This window comes from Mucor velutinosus, assembly GCF_035048745.1.
Source record: "Mucor velutinosus strain NIH1002 chromosome Unknown tig00000041, whole genome shotgun sequence".
NCBI lineage: Eukaryota > Fungi > Mucoromycota > Mucoromycetes > Mucorales > Mucoraceae > Mucor > Mucor velutinosus.
In genome coordinates, this window is record NW_027041905.1 from 2,083,151 (window position 1) to 2,102,106 (window position 18,956).

The 18,956-nt window shown below is 40.5% G+C and overlaps 8 protein-coding genes across 8 annotated transcripts; 2 read left to right on the forward strand and 6 right to left on the reverse strand.

Annotated features, from left to right (window-relative positions):
- Window positions 1-739: 739 nt before the first annotated feature.
- On the reverse strand, window positions 740-2,413 carry ATC70_000868 (uncharacterized protein; the record flags this gene model as incomplete). The annotated part of the gene is made up of 1 exon (XM_064820275.1): window positions 740-2,413. The coding sequence occupies one exon, from the start codon at window positions 2,411-2,413 to the stop codon at window positions 740-742; it is 1,674 nt and encodes a 557-aa protein (XP_064684195.1).
- A 464-nt stretch (window positions 2,414-2,877) lies between these two features.
- Window positions 2,878-3,528, reverse strand: ATC70_000869 (uncharacterized protein; the record flags this gene model as incomplete). Its single annotated transcript, XM_064820276.1, has 1 exon — window positions 2,878-3,528. One exon carries the CDS (start codon window positions 3,526-3,528, stop codon window positions 2,878-2,880), a length of 651 nt encoding a protein of 216 aa, XP_064684196.1.
- A 406-nt stretch (window positions 3,529-3,934) lies between these two features.
- ATC70_000870 (uncharacterized protein) lies at window positions 3,935-8,854 on the forward strand (the record flags this gene model as incomplete). Its single annotated transcript, XM_064820277.1, has 26 exons — window positions 3,935-4,060; window positions 4,114-4,318; window positions 4,370-4,657; window positions 4,709-4,799; window positions 4,860-5,047; window positions 5,110-5,248; window positions 5,308-5,398; window positions 5,454-5,490; window positions 5,542-5,633; window positions 5,693-5,739; window positions 5,793-5,900; window positions 5,952-6,001; window positions 6,066-6,481; window positions 6,540-6,641; window positions 6,697-6,783; window positions 6,841-6,897; window positions 6,949-7,062; window positions 7,122-7,440; window positions 7,507-7,593; window positions 7,646-7,747; window positions 7,801-7,833; window positions 7,892-8,052; window positions 8,112-8,292; window positions 8,350-8,426; window positions 8,477-8,552; window positions 8,604-8,854. 26 exons carry the CDS (start codon window positions 3,935-3,937, stop codon window positions 8,852-8,854), a joined length of 3,525 nt encoding a protein of 1,174 aa, XP_064684197.1.
- Window positions 8,855-8,934: 80 nt separating this feature from the next.
- On the reverse strand, window positions 8,935-10,372 carry ATC70_000871 (uncharacterized protein; the record flags this gene model as incomplete). The annotated part of the gene is made up of 6 exons (XM_064820278.1): window positions 8,935-9,626; window positions 9,688-9,778; window positions 9,840-9,971; window positions 10,028-10,098; window positions 10,164-10,185; window positions 10,244-10,372. The coding sequence occupies 6 exons, from the start codon at window positions 10,370-10,372 to the stop codon at window positions 8,935-8,937; spliced, it is 1,137 nt and encodes a 378-aa protein (XP_064684198.1).
- Window positions 10,373-13,210: 2,838 nt separating this feature from the next.
- ATC70_000872 (uncharacterized protein) lies at window positions 13,211-13,997 on the reverse strand (the record flags this gene model as incomplete). Its single annotated transcript, XM_064820279.1, has 5 exons — window positions 13,211-13,400; window positions 13,459-13,565; window positions 13,625-13,644; window positions 13,706-13,761; window positions 13,822-13,997. The coding sequence occupies 5 exons, from the start codon at window positions 13,995-13,997 to the stop codon at window positions 13,211-13,213; spliced, it is 549 nt and encodes a 182-aa protein (XP_064684199.1).
- Window positions 13,998-14,698: 701 nt separating this feature from the next.
- Window positions 14,699-15,998, reverse strand: SKI6 (Exosome non-catalytic core component; the record flags this gene model as incomplete). The annotated part of the gene is made up of 8 exons (XM_064820280.1): window positions 14,699-14,742; window positions 14,805-15,069; window positions 15,126-15,159; window positions 15,221-15,260; window positions 15,315-15,410; window positions 15,542-15,597; window positions 15,661-15,824; window positions 15,885-15,998. 8 exons carry the CDS (start codon window positions 15,996-15,998, stop codon window positions 14,699-14,701), a joined length of 813 nt encoding a protein of 270 aa, XP_064684200.1.
- A 283-nt stretch (window positions 15,999-16,281) lies between these two features.
- ATC70_000874 (uncharacterized protein) lies at window positions 16,282-16,896 on the reverse strand (the record flags this gene model as incomplete). Its single annotated transcript, XM_064820281.1, has 1 exon — window positions 16,282-16,896. One exon carries the CDS (start codon window positions 16,894-16,896, stop codon window positions 16,282-16,284), a length of 615 nt encoding a protein of 204 aa, XP_064684201.1.
- Window positions 16,897-17,387: 491 nt separating this feature from the next.
- On the forward strand, window positions 17,388-18,626 carry ATC70_000875 (uncharacterized protein; the record flags this gene model as incomplete). Its single annotated transcript, XM_064820282.1, has 1 exon — window positions 17,388-18,626. One exon carries the CDS (start codon window positions 17,388-17,390, stop codon window positions 18,624-18,626), a length of 1,239 nt encoding a protein of 412 aa, XP_064684202.1.
- Window positions 18,627-18,956: the final 330 nt, after the last annotated feature.

Consider the following 18,956-nt stretch of genomic DNA (forward strand, 5'->3'; position numbering starts at 1 on the left):
ATAAAATAGATTAAAGAAGTCGACAAAAGACGAAATCCATCCAATCTTGAACAGATAAAATAAATCAATTTTGGCGACGGTATTGCTGCTGGCTGACCTAAATGTCTTCTTTCTTTAAACAAAGAATTTTATTAATAAAACAATAATCTTCCTTAAAAAAAATAAATGTTTTCTTTCTATTGCTGACAATGATGATTGCGATGCTGATTAAATGGGGATCATGGAATTGAAAGGACAATTGCTTAGCGCAAATACGTTTTTGGGGAGCTTTGCCTTATGATTGTATCTTTTGCAATGATAATATCTCAAAAAAGCCGCTGTAGATCTTATACAAGTCATGTATTTACTTACGGCCAGCTTTATGTAGCCATCTTATTAAAAGCATCAGCAGCAACGAATGATATGACGGTTCTATTATCAGAAAATGGCGATTGTGATGTACAAATGCTGCATAAAGCCTGAATTTTCTTTCACATTGTCTCAATAATAGGCTTCGTTTGATATCAGTGCAAGCAAAAAGGATGCTGAGGGAGATACCTCCTCTCCTCCTCCTGGTGGCTCTAATATGACCCATTTTTATTATTATTATTTTTTTTTTACTAATAATAAATTGTTTAAAATCTATTTGATATGCCAAAATTTTATTATATCTGATTTAAAATGTCTTTGGCGAGCCCACAGGGCGACGCCGATATTGAGCGTAGCGAAATAGATCGGCTAGTATACATATTCGAGCTTATTAGACTCTCAACTTCTTTTTCATGCCTTTCCAGAAGGCAGCCTTTTGACTACTCATGCTATGGCCATCCTCACTATCTGACCAATTCTTGGAGTCGATTTTTCTTTGAATGCTATCATAATCACTTGGCTCCCATACACGTAAATCATCAATTTCTTTTGACATGGAAAGTCTTTCTTGTAACTGATCTGTAAATTCTTTGTAATAAGCAGCATCAGCTAACTCTTCATCAAATTGTGATTGGACAGAAGGTCTACGGCTGTCTAGTGTTGCTGCTGTTGATACGACGCCTCCTCCAACAGCGTCCATGGAGAGATGCTTGTTGCCACTGGTATGCTGTGCATGTATACTGGAGCCTCTGGATATTTCAGACAAAATGGATTTCGGTCTAGTACTGTTGCTCGTAGTGGAGCGAGACGATGCGCTTGGGATAGGCGGTAAAGGCAACGAAGGTGGCGGTGAGGCGGGTGGTATAGCATTTCCTTTCCAGCGAGAAATGTATGATCTTCGTCCATGTTGGCTTTCATGGGACACATAGGATGATCGCGCCGAGTTTGGCTCTAATTCGCTTGTACCTTCTTCGTTCTCTTCTGGAATCACATTAGAGGTGTTCTCATTAAAGACATGTGTGCCATCTGTCTTGGTAGCAGCGGCTGCCACAGTGGCGACGGGTGTAGGGGGTAATTGCTGGTATTGCAGTTGCTTCAGCAAGTACTGCTGCTGATTGTGCTCCAGCTTGTTTATGATTTCGTTTTTTCGAAGGACTTTATCGAGCAGTGTCTGGACCTTGGTATCAATGAATTCTGTCTGTACGGTGTTTGCTTTCTGAATCTCTCTTGCCAGCTGCTCCAGCTCGTCCATCTTGTGCTCACTTGCACTGGTTCTCTCGGTCAACTCTGATATTGCGCAAGTGTATTCTGATGATAGTGGCCTCAACTCGGTTAATTCTCTAGTTAGTATTGCAACTTCTTGCTGTGCCTTCAACAGCGATGCCACATCGTCTGAAGCGCATAGTTGACATTGCATATTGACAGCAGGCGCGTCCAGCTGATCCGACATGTGCTGTATGAGTTTGTCTTGTAGTAACAGTATTTCCTTTTGCTGATGGCACTGCGATGTTAGCACTTGTAAATCATTGATCGATGCAGCGTACAATGCTTCTAGTTCCTGAACACGCTTCTCAAGGGTTTCCTTTTCAGTGTCAATGGGTGAATTTGTCACGAGGTAGCTATCATTCAATTCTTGCTCCGATACAAGGCGCTGTTGATCCTCATCCAAAGTATCATTCGATGTCAGGATCCTGCTTCGTCTATTTGTAGTAGCAGATGATGTTCGTGACATGTTGTTGCTGTATTCATGATCGAGGCTTGTATTGCTTGCTTTCTTGAGAGGATTGCTACCTGTGCTATAGGAGATGGTCTGTGATCTCGACACTGACAGAGACCTTGATTTGCCATCTGGTGTAGTGTCAGTAGAAGAGGGATTATCCGTTGTCAAGGAGTTGGAGGGGGATAAGGTAGGCAGCAGCGAAGACGGCCGAGGAGGAGGCGTTGTTTCCTTGAAATTCTTGTTGAGCACTGACACTACTGCCAAGCTTTTGATGCGTTCTAGCTCCTTGTCTCGTTGTGTCTTGGAGCTACGAAGTTTCTTGAGTATGCTGTCATCCGAATCCATCGTTGATAAACAAGGGAGACAAGAAAAAAGTAAAGGAGAGGAGAAAAAAAGAGCCAAATGCGTACACATGTAATAATGTTATAATTTACATTCATGTAGCACAAACCTCACATATCACTATATAGTTACCTTCTTCGTTGGATCTCCCGCATTCTTTTCAATTTATGATTACCCTCAGACATCATGATAGACGAGTTTGGAGAGAAGATTTGCATAACGTCCTTCTCATCTATTGCCTCCTCCACTGTTTAGTATGATGTATCCTGGTGCTCGATGTGTGCACCATCATCAGATTGGATGGTCCCTGTCCACGTTTTCAGGTCTCTCGATATACGCATGACTGGATAGAATACTACTGAAAGTAATTGGACCAAGCAGCACTCATTCGCTCATTGTATATGTGGGGGGGTTTATAAAGAGAAAGCCTTTCGTAATTTTATTGTTTAAATGAATGAAGAGACAATTTAAACCTTGCTAGCTTCCTTGAAGTAGTTGGCAAGAGGACCTCTTTGGGGAACAAACTTGACGTAACAACCATCAGGTCTGAGCTTACCAGCAGCACGAGCTTCAACGTATTCAGCACGGGCAAGAGGAGTGAAACCCCACTTCTTGGAGATGATGATCTTTTGTTGACCAGGGAACTTGTACTTGCAACGTCTCAAAGCCTCAATGACAACGGCCTTGTTGGAGTCCTTGGTACGGACAGAGAAGATAATTTGGCCAATGTTGACACGAGCGACAAGACCGTTAGGCTTACCGAAAGCACCACGCATACCAGTTTGCAATCTATCGGCACCAGCACAAGACAACATTTTGTTGATACGGGTGACATGGTAAGGGTGGACACGGATACGCATGTGGAAGGAGTCCTTACCAGAGGTCTTGGACATGTACTTGTTAGCACAAATACGACCAGCTTCAAGAGCTTCGGCAGACAATTGTTCGTACTCGTTGGAAACCAAGTGAACACAGAGAGGGAAATCGTCGACAGATGCCTTCTTACGACCTAAATCGTAGATTCTGAGCTTGGCATCAGGGACACCACGACAGTATCTAGACTTGGGATAAGGCTTGTTCTTACAGTAACGATAACAACGAGCGGGACGGCGACCCATGATTAAATTCCTATCAAATGTTCTCTGTCAGTCCAAATGTTCGTATGAAAGAGGCCCATCCACTATATCCATCCATATCATCTATCCATCTATTTGCTGATCCATCATCTCCACCTGTACTCTATCCATGCCACTATCACACCCCTCTCTTCCCGTGTTCTGATCCATCATCATCTTTCATCTTACTCACCAAGTACAAAGTACAAAAAAAAGAGGAGGATCAATAGCTTTGCCCTATTCCACGTTACCATATACTCTTTCATTCCACTCGGCGCTGATCTAAATACCCTAAATTTTCATAGTACAAATGCAACTCACCTTGATCCCGGTCCGGACGATACGACAGACATCAATGTGGATTGAAATAAAAAAACACATCTCACTCGCATAACTGAAGCCTTCCAGAATGAGCCACCACAGGAACCGAAAGAGAAGAGCAGAGTACATTCCTGAAGAGAGATACAATGTTGATGGCACCTTGGTAAAGAATGAGGAGGCTTTCAAACCAAAGCGCTGGGATCTGAAAGAGATTGTAAGCAGTGAATTGCTGTCGAGAGATGACCTTTGTTGACGACAGAATAATAGATAAATGACCCAGCAAAGAACCGAGAAGCATTGAAAAATGCTCAGATGTATCTCAAAGAGAAAAAGAACGAGAAGGAGAGTTCATTCTACGAAACAAACAGAGCATGGACTGAGGAAACAGACAACCTCTTTTTCTCGAAACGAAATCGTGGATTAGCGTCATGGCTGATTCCAACCGGATCTACGATTTACTATGAATTCGAAGGTTGGATTTTATATTAGCATTATTACACGCAACTGACTGAACTTGTCACAGGCTTCTATCTCAAGTTAAAGTCAAGTGTGTGTGATGGAAAGACGCTGTTGACGCCTACACAGGCGGATCGCATGAAAATCGTCCGTCAGGAAGGCGAAATGATTCGACACACTCTGGTCTTGTTTCAAGACTTTCAGAACAAGAAGCGAGAAGGATTGAAGAAGAAGATTGAGGAGGCAAAAGCAGCACTGCCAGTTACTCCATTCGCCAATGCGATTGTCCAAACACTCAAGCAGCATCGCATTCTGTTGATTGCTGGTGACACTGGCTGTGGTAAAAGTACACAAGGTGAGTATATTTGATACGGCAATTATACCAGAGGGTCTAATAGATCCATAGTTCCTCAAATCCTCATGAATGCTGGATTCAGCAAGATTGCATGCACTCAGCCGAGAAGAATTGCATGCTCTTCACTGGCGAGGCGAGTGAGGTAAGTTGCGATAGGTGCACCCAGATGAGCATCAAGGCATTGACATGTGTATGTGTGTAGCTATGAAACGATGAATGAATATGGATCCAAAATTGCATACCAAGTGCGGTTTGAAGGAACCAAGACATCCAGAACTCGTATCCTGTTTCTAACAGAAGGATTGCTGCTACGCCAATATGCCACAGACAACATGCTGTCCATGTACGATGTGATTGTTGTGGATGAAGTTCATGAACGCCATATGATGGGTAAGTGCTATAGAGAGTAGGCCGAGATTCTCAAGTCTAATCCTTTTGGTTGCAACCAACAGGCGACTTTCTGCTTGCCTTGCTGAAAAAAACACTTGCCCAACGAAAAGACCTCCATGTTGTCTTGATGAGTGCTACCATCAATGCAGAGCTATTTGCACAGTATTTTGATGCGCCTACACTAGTGGTAAAATCAAACAAGTAATGGCAGATGGTGATCCAATGACTCACATGAAGCAGATACCTGGGAAAATGTATAGTGTTAAGGTTCATTACTGGCCATTTGAGGAAGAAGACAAGAACCTTGTTGATGAGGCAGCGTATAGGAAGAGACAAACCGAAGTAGTCAAGGTATATATAGATGCACTTATGGGTGAGCTAGACCGGCTAATATGTCATTACCAAGAGATCCATCCCGAGTAAATCCTCTATGGTAAAAGCAGGTGAGTATTCCAGGCAATTTAGTACACTGGTATGCTAATGTAGATCAATAGACCCCTACATTAAAGTCTTGGAATATATAGATCAGTCTGTACCAGAAGGAGAAAGAGGCGATCTTTTGATATTCATGTCTGGAATAAATGAGGTAAAATATCAAGATCATGACACCTGGAAATAGTGGTTAATCCTTTTTATCATGACTAGATCACTACACTAGCAGAAGAGTTGAATGTGTATGCTCAGAAATCAAAGTAAGTGCAAAGCAAGTCATTCTAGGCGTATGGCACCACTGATCATCTACAAGAAAATGGATTGTTCTTATGCTGCACTCTTCGCTGACTGTTGAGGACCAAGAAAAGGTGTTTGACTCTCCAGCAGAGGGTATTCGAAAGTGCATTATCAGTTCAAATATGTGGGTATTGGAAACAGTGTCTGCTTAAATCCTACTCATTCACTTTTCCAGAGCAGAAACTAGTATCACGATTGATGGCATTCGCTTCATCATTGATTCAGGTACAACAAACATACAAAAAAAAAAAAAAAACTGCCCAACGATTACTAAAAACATGGCCTACAGGAAAAGTAAAGGAAATGAATCATGATCCGGCCTCCAAACTGAGCCGATTATCTGAATTCTGGATATCCAAAGCAAGCGCCAAGCAAAGAACAGGTCGAGCAGGCAGAACTGGACCAGGAGAATGTTTCCGATTTTATTCAGAGAATGAGTTTAACCACTTTCACGATTTTGCGATACCTGAAATACAGAGAGAAACTCTCGATCCCTTGTTACTGCAGATCAAATCGATGGGACTAGGCAATCCAAGAGTATTTGACTATATTGAGGCCCCTTCTATGGACTTTATTAATTCGTCTATGGATTTTTTGTTCAATTTGGGTGCTATCGATGCGAATGAAAAGCTATTGGGTTTGGGATCAGTGCTGTCAAAACTTCCAGTTGATTGCATTGTGGGCAAAATGCTGATTTTGGGTGTGGTGTGTACTTAGAGGACAGTGCCTATGGTATTCACAAAAAGCTCATGCTATTGTATAGGTGTTTAACATTGTGGATCCAATATTGACTATTGCAGCAGGCATGAGTGTGCAATCTCCTTTTACCCGTGTCACTCTAAACACCAATCGAGAATATCTAAACGTAAGTAATAACTGACTGAACAGACTACAAATTCAACTCACTCGCTTACATATAGAACAAGAGCGAATTCGACTCGAAAGACGGCGACCCATTTACCATGCTAAACCTCTGGCAGCAATGGATTGAAATCAAGGGCAGTAAGGTATGTGTATACTTATATTAAGATATCAAATCAGGCTTATTGGCCATTGTCAAGTAGACATCATCTCGCAAGTGGTGCAAAGAACATCTAGTCGAAGAACATAGGTTATACGAGGTAAAGCGTCGATGATAGATTTAGCAGCAGTAACTTAACGGATCCCTTTAGATTACCAAAATGAAGAGACAGTTTGAAAAAGTACTGGATGGCTTCCAGCCTGGATTATTAGAGTCATTAAAGTCGATATATGACAGTGATGTGTCTGATACAGAGAAAGAAAAGGTATTTCTGCACTCATGGTACATCTGGGCAGCTTTCTAATCGCCTTCCCGTGTCAATAGTCCTCAAAGTTCGACGCTCGAGAACAACTCAGAAGAGGAAGATATGATGAAAAGTCGAGCAAAAGGCGTCGGGTCTTACGCATGGGCATTGTGCAGGATGATACTCAAGGCGATGGCACTGATAACAGAGATATCCGCGACTTGGAGTTTTCACTTGCAAACAATATCAAGCAGCTTCAATCCAGGGCTTATTCTTTGTCAGACAGAGAGATTCAGTTGGTTAAATTGGTCCTTTGCTCCTCTTTATACCCTCAGTTGGCTATCGGTGACGAGCATAATCCTTATAGAAAAAGCAATGAAATTGTATTTCAAGTACCAGGTATATATGGATGTCGTTTGTGCTGAATCTTCAGTACTAGATATTGATTATACTTTTGCAATTTAGCAAAAAACTTCTTGTCTATTCATCCTAGCAGTGTGATTGCCTCGCATCCAGAATGGGTGCAAGGACATGATGAGAAGACCAGAAAAGGTGAGCAATGGCAATCATTAGATAAAAACACGTACTCATACACTTGTAATAGATGATCAAACTATAGAAGACTCAATGCACCATCAGCTTTTATGCTATTTACAGCTATTAGAGACCAACAAGCCATTTCTAGTCAACATTACAAGAGTTCCAGGTATGTCACAATGCCAATGAATGGGATTTGTCAACTGAGCTCGCTATTTACAGGCATCCATACGCTGCTTTTGTTTGGAAAAACAAGTGAGTGTATATCCAAGTAGTGTAATTGATGGAGTTTCTTACCAAATGCTTTCTAAAGTTGATTTAAACTATGATTGCAGTGTTGTTGTAGTTGATTCTTATTTTGTGATACGTTTCAAGACATCGCAAGTGGCAGAATACGTCGTATACTTATCTCACACGCTACGACAAGAATGGAACAGCTTAATGAATCTTCGCATTAGCCGTGGTCTAGGGGAGGTAAATTTTTGAGCAATGTGATATTGAACTTGCTCCCATACTAATGGTAATACACCTAGGGTGTGGATGAGCCAATGAGCGATGATCTTATTATCAGCACATCTACAAAAGGCTCGCTCCCATTGACAATACAGCAAATATTAGATGACAAGCAAAAATCCAGCGATTCAAATGAAATGATAGACATGTGGACTCCAGAAGCAGAGAAAAAGTATCAAATACGGATGCAATCACTCAATCGTAAGCTACATCATCGTTTTGTGGTCTGAATTGCGCTAAATATACGATGAACTATAGGAAGATTGGTGGAGTTCATGGATACAGCAATTTCAGCTGAGCTCAAGGCAGCCAAAGCATCTGAGCTATTAAAGATGGTAAACATTGAGTTGTCAGTATGGCGCTGAAAAAACTAATATGTATATAGTATCCCAAATACATTGAATCCAGCGAGAAAACAGAGGATGGGCAATCTTATCCTAGAGAATGGAAGCCAAAAGATGGTAGGCAACGCCTGTTGATGTAATGAAGCATACACTGACAATCTGCTATAGTCATTCGATCTGGCATACAAATCACTCAAAACCTCTACTACAACAGCATCGACATGCCATCATCTGCATCTGCTATACCTGCCTCTGCTGATGCTATTCCAGTACACATCAGAACTTTTTGGTATTGTCAAGGTTGTAAAACCACATACTCCTTCAACAAAATGCAGGCTACTGAGCATGTCCTGGAGAAATGCAGCAGTAACTCTACAACGCAGGAGGATGATACGAATAAAAGTCATCTAATTGAATAAAAAGATTACAATTTTGCTTGAAGAGCATATAGATCAATTTGAGGTTTATTATTTTACACATGGAAAAGGCAATCCATCATTTATTTCGCACTGATTTTCAAGCCGTTATTGTTTCCACCAGCTAATAATGCTAATCCGGTCTGACGTCTGTGCTCATCAAAGATAGAGACAAAGTTGGTAATGAACTTTGTGCCCAGCTTCCAGGTGTTCTCATGGTCGTTTTTTGTAGGTTTGAGTACTTGAAAGATGTCGGTACAGATTTTGTCGTTTACTTTCTTGGTCCAGGCTTCTGTAGGAAGAGTAACATCGTATTTCTCGAATGAAAATGTCAAGTCTTTTGCGTAACAGCACTTGAATTCGTATTGCTTTGATTGGTCATTGTATTCTGCCTTCAATCCTTTGTGGATGATAGCTAGATCCTTATGAGGAACTTGAATATTCTTGACACTGGTATCAAAGGAAGCCACAGTTTTCTTGAATTTCAAATCAGCAACACCTTCGATTTTGGCACATGTCAGCCTAGTCTTCCAAAAAGGTGTAGATCCGTAATCACAAGTAGGCAGATCAAGCCAAGCAATGTCACCTTCAATACGAGATTTATCGATACCAAAAGCAAACTGACATGTCTTTCCTCCAACATTGTTTCTCTTTCTTCGGTATGTAATTCCTGAGGCACCGTAAAAAGTACTGGGTTCTCCAATACTGGAGGATGGACCCCTTTTGCTTAGCTTGGGTTTGTTGATCTCTGAGCCACCGAGGCCCAAAATACCAGCTAAATTCGGAAAACATGTCAACAAAAAACGTGGCGCCAATATTCATGCAGCATCAATTACCATAGGTGACAGAATTATTGAATCCATTGACTTCAAAGGCTTTTACAAAAGGATAGTCCTTGACAACTGTGCCTCCAATTTTGAGATTGTCCTGGATATATCAACAAAGACGTTACTATGAGTGTATATTGAATACAATGAGAGCACAGTACCTGATACAGGTTACCGATTACGGTTCCTTGCTCGTATTCAAGTGTCAACTTCTTATGCTCATTCTGAATAGTAGATGACTTTCCAGCGTTAAATAAAGGGCCTTTTCTGGTCAAACAAAATTCAGATTTACACTATTTCTTTGGTGTTAGCATATGTATTCCATTGAATAGCGAAGGGTGTCTTATACCATAATTCCGGCTACCCAAGTATCTTTACTACTCGTGTCCAAAAGTAATGGAAATAATTGATCGCGGGTACCTGAATTGACAAAAAAAGGGGTCAAGTTTTGTGCGTATTTTTAGTAGGATGTCAACGATGTCTACCTATTTCAATGTTTGCAACCCACTAGTCGATGCGTTTAGGATATTTCAGTTGAAAAAGCAAAGATAAAAGACAAACTTACGTTTGGAACATCATCTCCACAAGGAAAAGAAAGGGCAGACGACCCACCTCGTCTGATAAGATCTGAAGGATAAGCCGCCACTGTAGACGCTATAGTCGAAACGATTATAATGCCAGCTGACAATTTCATGGTTTTTGAAGTAATAGTAAATATTTAGATGATGTATAAATTTGGAGCTTTCAAAAAGCAAGAAATAGAAAGGATGGCCTTCCTTTATATACAAAATTTCGTTGTAATGTTTGCATCCCTTGTTGGGTCCGATCCACTAAGAAATACCCAGTTATCTCTGATGCTTTGAGTTTGCTCTTTAATGGCAAGGCATCTGTTCCTTTTCATGCTAGGGCTAAGTAAATAACCAAAAAAAGATTGAATAAATAATAAACAAAACAAGTCTTTTTTTATATGCACCATACAAGCGTACCTAAGGCTAATTTTAAATCTTCAATTGCTTAGCGGCAGCTGATGGAATTTCAACAAAGATCAACGCCCAATACCAAATTAAACATACAGTGCGCATTTGAAAGGAAATAATAAGCCTGGTATATTTTAAGCGAAAGCTTTTCTATTCTGTTCTATTTATTTATGTTTTTATATACACATAAAAAGTATTGCTGTGCCAAATTACTAAAAATGAGAGAGCGAAGGGTTAATTTTGTATTCAAATGTCTGCGTTGTGTATGACACAAGAACACTACTTGCGAAAAGAAAAATAACTAGTGGCACTATGTATATATTCATTGCGACAGAACAACAACAATAACAACAAGCTATACTTTTGTGTTCATGTACAACTTGCGTATTGATATGATTCTCAGTTGAAAAGAAACGTCTTTATAAGTCTGCTGACTACGGGTACGTAAAAACAGACACGAAAGATTCTAAGCATCGAGGCGAGATCCTCCTTTTAGGCTCATGACAAGCTTATCAATAGAATATCAACATTCACTGTAAAATTAAAAAAGGTTTGCTTCTACGAGGTCTATAAAGATAGGCATTTTGAATCCGCTTTGTTGATGTTCATGCTCTGTCATGCCTGAGGCCGTATTAAGGAATCTTTTTAAGATCTACGTATCAATGTATTTACTTATCATGCTAGAATTCAAACTATCAAACAAATAATTAAATTGCCTAACATTTCGTGGTTCTTTTGCGATGCTTTCAAATGGCAATCTCTCTTTGTGAACACAAACTAGCGTTTATGTTGCAAGTGCCATCATCCGTGGGCTGGATTCGCATTTAGAAAGTAGTTTGTAGCAATTAAATCTATAATCTATAAAAAGAGGCTATGAATCTCAAGAGAAACATTTACTCTAAGCTATACTTCTTCCCCAATTTGCAAACCCTTTCTTATTAGCTTCGCAAACATCGCTTGTGCTCATAATCCAGCTTGCCAGCCAAAATACGATTCAAACTCAGTTGAGCATTTCTCTCCCAATTTGTTAATTTTCAATCAAATTTCGACTTCGTCGATCTATTTTGCCAGGTTCGACTATATAAACTGTGTTGATCTTTCCATTCTTCCCTAAGCTTTTGGAGTATTTTTCAAGGCGCTTCCAGTGGTGTTATTTACAATGGGTATTTTGCCTGAAACTATTGAGCAATCTTTGAAAATATGAAATGAGGTTTTAGACCAAAATGTCGAGATTTTGTATATCAAGGTCGTACAAAAGTCGATTCAGGGGTTGCGTTGAATTGAGAGAAACATTTTGATTTAACATATATCATAGCAAAAGTCTTCATTTTGGAGGTCAAAAACGCGATCGTTTGATTTTCGATGAAAATCGTGAAGGGTACCTCATGCTTTTTGGCCATGTTTTTTTAGGTCCCAAAAAAGGTGAGCAAAAGTGTTAAAACAAAAGTGTCAGACGAGAGAAATTGTTTGGCGCTGTTCTGAGCGTCTAAAACTGCCTGTATCACGAGAAAACACTGCTCAAATGCATCCAATTTTAGCTATGTTTTGCAAGTTTTCAAGCATCAAAAGATGTTGCAAATACGTTATCTGCCCATATACGAGTTGGACCTGTTAATATAAACGTAAAGCATTGTAAAAAAGTTAAGTTCAGAGGTACAGATCTTATATCGAGATCCATTACATGATAATATTGGGCTAAAACATGAGATTTGGGTACATCTTGGTGGAATAATCGGTTGTCACCATACTATTTCATCACATGTCTAAACTTTATGTCAGATCGTTACTCATTTTTACGTCTTTTCTTCTCTCAAAGATACTGGGGCTCTGGATTGCCTTATATTTGAGGGTGGATGTATTGTGCAAAAGTTCGATCTTTAGGTCTATCACAAAATCCGTTCCTGAAATCAAGATCTGACCAATCACGTCTTGGCTCTTGTCGTTGTGTTTGATCTGACAATTTTGTAGCCGTACATTATGGAATATGTGTATTTCTGGAGCATACCATTTGATTTTGGAAGCCGTCTAAAATGGAAGAAGTGTTTCGTATCAACCTCTGTTCAAGTGTAACAATGAAAGTTCAATCAGAACAAATAATATTCTTGTATGCATTTTTAAACTTTTGTTTGTGCATGCACACTTGTACTTGTCCAACAAAAATACATACATACAAAATGCCCTGAAAATCATGTACATACGCACATTCATCTACTATAATTGCATAAACAACATTCAACAAATGACCACAGAAAGAAGAAAGATGTATGTATTAAATAGGTTATAGTGTTTACATAAAGAGAGAGAGAAGTGGGAAAAAAAATTAATAGAAAGATACTCATTGTTAGTGGTTATAAATAACTTTTACCAATCAAATTACAGGTGTGTAACAAGAATCATAAAGAAAGAAGGTAAAGGTTGTGTGTTTGGTGTGATTGAGATGTGTGTGTGTAATCGTAATTTGTAATTCGTTAAATCACTGGCAATACGTTATAAAATAACTGATTTTTGGGCTTGTTTGTTAGAGCGAGAGAGAGAGAGAGAGAGAGAGAGAGAGATCAAAAGAGCATATAAGCGGCAACAACGCCAGCAAGTGTAAGAGCTCCTTGGCTCATAGTCAAGATGGAGGCACTTGAAGGCTGATTTGCAGTAGTAGTGGGCACAGCAGAGGCAGAGGTTGCAACAACACTGGTAGCAACAATTGGAGTAGAGGTAGAGGCGATAGAGCTGGTCCATGGAGCAATGGATCTAATTATACACTTTTTGTTAATTTGGTTATTCAATTACAAGCACTATCATCACTTACACATTGGCACCAGGCATGGAACAGAAGCTGGAAACGATGCCTTCTTGTCTAGCTAAACCTTCATCATTAGGACAGTTGTTCCAACAGGTTAATTTCTCCTTATTCCACTAATCGAGTGAGTTAGATTTAAAAAGTATCATATTTATAGGAGGTATCCTATACTTACTCTACACAAGCAAGCATAATCTAAAAGAAAGGTAAAAGATGAATATACAGAGTGTTACACCAAAAATAACTCGAGAAATACCTTGCTCTTGACAGATTTTGATATAGTTGTCTTCATTTTGCAAACATAATTCGAATCTACATTTCGAACGGGGTCAATACAAAAGTCTGATTTCAAGGCCATTGCCGATTACTTACGTGCTTTGAACAGCACATGCCGATACAGTTGATGGGGCAGCGGCCTCACTGGCAGTAGTAGTAGTAGCAGCAGGAGCAGCGGCAGATGAAGAGGATGGAACAGTGCTGTTAGCATCTTGAGCTGAAACACAAGTAGCAGCGAAAGCGATCAAAACTCCAGCAGCGGCGACCTTCATGATATTATTATTGAGATTGATGTAAAAAGTTAAAGAAAGGGAGCAAAAGTAAAAGATAGGACAAGAGAGGCAGTTTATAAAGCAAAATTAAATAAAATAAATTAGATTAGGAAGGAGGGAGGGGGGGGGTTCTGCTTTTGATACTGATGTGGATGTGGATGTTGTGTGCTGTTGATGCAAGGAAGGTGCAACATTGTAGACACAAGGGGGTTCTGAGTGAGAGGAGGGAGAGGCTACAACAAAACCATGCATGTCAAATCTTCTATTTTGCTTTTTTGTTATGTGTGCTTCTTGTAAAAGATATTACATTGAAAAGCATCCATGGCCGATGAATCGATTGCATATTTCAATCAGACCATGATATTCAGACAAAATTACACAAGGCTATATTTAACCTTTGTGTTCTTTTATGGGTTTCGGGCTATAATAGGAAAATGTCAACATAAGGAAAAAGTAACAGAGCTTTGTATTTGGTTTGTTCATGTACGAACCATACTATCATGAACATACACACAACTGTAATGTACCATGGACATGTACATTTCTCTTTCTCTTTGACTGTATGCGAGTGTCTGAAAGATCAGGTAATACATGATATACTATATCATGGTTAAATGCAATATAGATATATATATATATATATATAAAACACTGTATTTCATCTTTTATTCATATAATTTCATACAACAGCCATCTTCTCCTTACAGCTTTGCCTTCTTAGCAGCCTTCTTAGCAGCAGACTCCTCTATTAAAATATAAAATCACATTTAATCAACGTTTTCCCAATAGACAGACTTTAAAATTTACCCAAGAATCGCATAATGCTCTCAACTGAATCGCTGCTGCCCATACGCTCGGTCAATGCCTTCATTTCCCTTTGATTTGCCTGCTCAAGTAGGTCTCGATCAATACCCTTTATCAAATCTTTGGTCACCTTGAGTGCTTCGGTGGAAAACTTGCTTGCTTCTCCCGCCAATGCTAAAATGGTTTCACGAAATCCCTCAGTGGGAACAATTCTACTAACGAATCCACAATCTACCATTTCTTGGGCAGTAAATGTTCTTCCCATCAGCTATTTTCAATAGTGAGCGTGTGCGCAGAATCAAGCTTCTGAGAGGTTCAATTTACCAGCATCTCATTCGCCTTGGAAGGACCCATAATTCTACATCAATCGAGTAAGACACTCCATACTGCAACATCCATTTTCCTATTCCTAAATGTACCTTGGAAACAACACGGAAGAACATCCTTCAGCACAGAAAGCTAACCGCACACGCCTAATCAGCATATGTTGACTGATTGTTTGTTATTACTTACCAAGCTTCATGAATGGCGTACTGAAATTAGCCTCAGAGACTGAATACACAACATCACACAGAGCAAGAGTCGTCGTACCAAAACCAATACTTGTTCCTGCAACATAGAGGGAAAAGCGTGTTAGTATACGTTGCATAAACAACATTTCAAATGCGCCCCTTCCCCTTTCCTCCTCTTATTACACACACACACATCATCATCATCATCATCATCTTCATATACACTACCATTGACAGCGGCAATCAAGAGCTTGGGGAATGCAATCATTTGAGAGACAACATCACTATGATATCCATCTGCGTTAGAGGTCTATATTGAATGACGAAACTGGCGTTGACATAGTTACGTTGTTGTCTGGCTTCTGCGAGCCATTTCTTCCTCAATATCACCATCACTCAGATCAGGGAGCGCCAATTCTTGTCCTGATGTGTAGAATTTACCACGTCCAGTCAGTACAACCACTTTGACACTGTCATCATTGGCTGCCCATTTGATGGCAGTAAGCCAATCCTAACGTACACGTATCCATTAGATCAAGCATCAACCAGTAAATATCACAAAAGACGTTACTCTGTATGATTGAGGAGAAAGCGCATTAAAACGCTTTGGTCTATTGTGCGCAATCTCAGCTACACCGTTAGGGAAGAGTGTGATTTCAATGGTCTCGAGTTTGGGGACAGACATAGTGTTGTTGTAAAGGATGAACGAAGAAAGGAGAAGGGGAAGGCTGTAAAGTAGCTTATATAGAATTACAGGTAAACACAGTCCAAAACCAAGATGGCTTCCCTCTTCTTACCCCTCCCCCATACACACGATACAACTCTAACATTCACATGTGATTATCCCTAATTCAAATGACAAACGGTAAATTTTTGATTTCATTTTTTTTTTTTTGATTTTTTAAAAAGAGCTTGTTAAACAAAAATGTAGTTTATTAATGTTGTGAGCCAAGTTACAAAGCAACTCTTTAACGGTAACGACGGAGAGAAAGAGTGTTGCGACGCTTCCAGGTGGCACGACGACCAGAACCCTTGGTGTTGTTGAAACGGTGACCCTTTCCGTGACCACGAGACTTCTTACCGATGGCAGTAAGACCACGAGCCTCACGACGTTTGTGGACGGGGTTGGCGATCCAGTTGATGTGAGCATCACGACGGATAGCCTTGTGAGAGGGATCGACAAGGATAACTTCAAAGTACTTGTAGGTAGCATCTTGGTTGACCCAGTAAGAGTTCAAGACACGGAGATTGGCGCACTTGCGACCAATACGTTCCTCGGCAGTGGAACGGAGAGAACGTTGGTACTTGAGTTGAGAAACACCCTCGTTGACAGGCTTACCGTAAGTGGCACCCTTGGGGACAGGTCTCTTACGACCACCACGACGGACACGGATACGGTAGATGACGAAACCTTGCTTGGCCTTGTAACCCAAACGACGAGCCTTATCGGGACGAGAAGGACGAGAAGCACGGTGGATAACGTTCAATTGTCTGAATTCCCAACAACGGACACGGAGCAAGAAACGAGAGACATCAGATTGCTTCTTTCTAGCAAGCTCTTCCAAATATTTGTAGGCACCCATTGTATATCTAGATCATATTGAGTTGAGAAATGCTGATTCCACAAACTAACAGCAGCAGCAGTAGTAGACATTTGGATCGAATCCAATGCAGATGAAAAATCTGTACACAGGCCATCCATGTGTTGATCCCAACATCTGCCTCGACTGGTCCATCTATCCACAATCGATACATCTGTATTCATCTTTCCAAACATCTGCTGCTGCTGATCCATCCCCACTCATGTTACTATTAATTACCTTGGAAAGGGAAAAAGGAAGGATGCTTGGTTTACAGCATTTTCCACCAAGTGTATCACTTTCTGGGATTAAGCACTTGGCTGCCATTGAAGCTTGGTGGGGCAGTGATGTCCATGTCCGGTTCGCATAGAGTCATATCCGATGTCTGTTTACTAGCATCGGACACTAGAGGGCATTGCAGACCATGAATGTGTCTTTCCCCTTTTTTTTTGTCCTTATCCATATACCTGAACGATTACAGCAATTACAGCAAGATGGCCATATTTGGCGACCTACCTAGAGAAATTATATCACTGATTTGTAGCCTACTAAAGCAATCAGCCAAATACAACTGCACACTTGTAAATAAAGAATTCCACGACGCAGCTATACCCGAACTGTGGCGAGAACCCAATCTATCGTCTACTCATCTCGTCAAACAACTTTTGAAATGCTTAAAGCTAGGCAAACATCAGCGAGGCGAATATATTCGAGTCGTGACATTAGGCTTCAAAGTCGCATTGAGTGATGATGAACTGTTGCAGTTGATACCACTCACGCCCAACCTGGAAGTGTTGGAATTACGCAAAGCTGATGAACTCACAGACAAAAGCATCATGCAAATATCGAAATACTGCACGCAATTGAAATCATTCGGCATCACTGGAGCTATGGTGACATATCGATCCGCTCATTACTTGGGTCAATGCTTGCAATTGCAAAAGCTCACATTAGCATCATGTCCAAACCTGACTCCATTGGCATTGTTGCCATTTGGACAGCTCAAAATTGAATACCTGGATCTGTCTGGCTGCAAGTGGCTGAATGTTGTAGATACAGCCCAGGACCTATGTTCGTTCCAGCACTTGACACACCTCAATCTTGTTTGCTGCAATGTCATTAATATGGATTTCATTCATCATTTAGCAGCTACAACATGCTTACCCAATTTGCAAGACTTTTCAATTACTGGAGGAACGGTGATAGAAGACAGTGCCATCATACCCTTTGTAAAGGCGCATAGAAATATCCATGGCTTGTTTTTGCTGGAATGTGCTATTACAGACCTGACGTTGGAGGCCATCTCAGTTACTCTGCCATCACTGCACAACCTCGATCTCTCGTTTTGCCGAAGATTGACATCCCATGGTGTGCGACATCTCATCAGCGGTTGCTCCAACTTGAGATTGCTTGGTCTCAAAGACTGTGGTATCGCTCAGAGTGATTTTCCTGAAATACCAAGCTCTCTATTTCCAGCCATCACTGAAAACTACCCACTTTTGAATACACTGAGCTACATAGAATTGGGCTATATTCGAGCTCAATGCCAGCAGCAGCAGCAGCAGCAGCAGCAGCAACAGGAACAGCAACAAGCAAATGAAGAGGAGAAGGATGAAGAAATGGCGGAAAACGAAACATGGTCCGTCAGCATGGATGATCCAGAAGAAGGGGAGGAGAGTGTGAGTCAAAGCTACACATACATACAACACTATCTTGACACACAGGCTACTTGACCGCATCACGGGGGGTAAGGATAGCATGCCGTGTAACTCTGGCACTTGCTCTTTTTCGCTTTGCACATGGAAAAAGAAGTAAAATGATGGTTTTCAGAATCCAATAAAGAAAATCATTGTTGTATTACATACTAGCAGACTATATGTGGTGGTAGTATACTTACAAAGGAGAAACCCCCAATGAGAGAATCATTTATACAACAGTGGCTAATGTGAGTGGTAGCCACTCTAAAGACAGACGACATGTTTGATGTACCAAAAGAGAGAAGATGATCCGCAGAGACACAAAGCAACACGCTTTTACTGCTCAATTTCAAAAAACCCAAACTC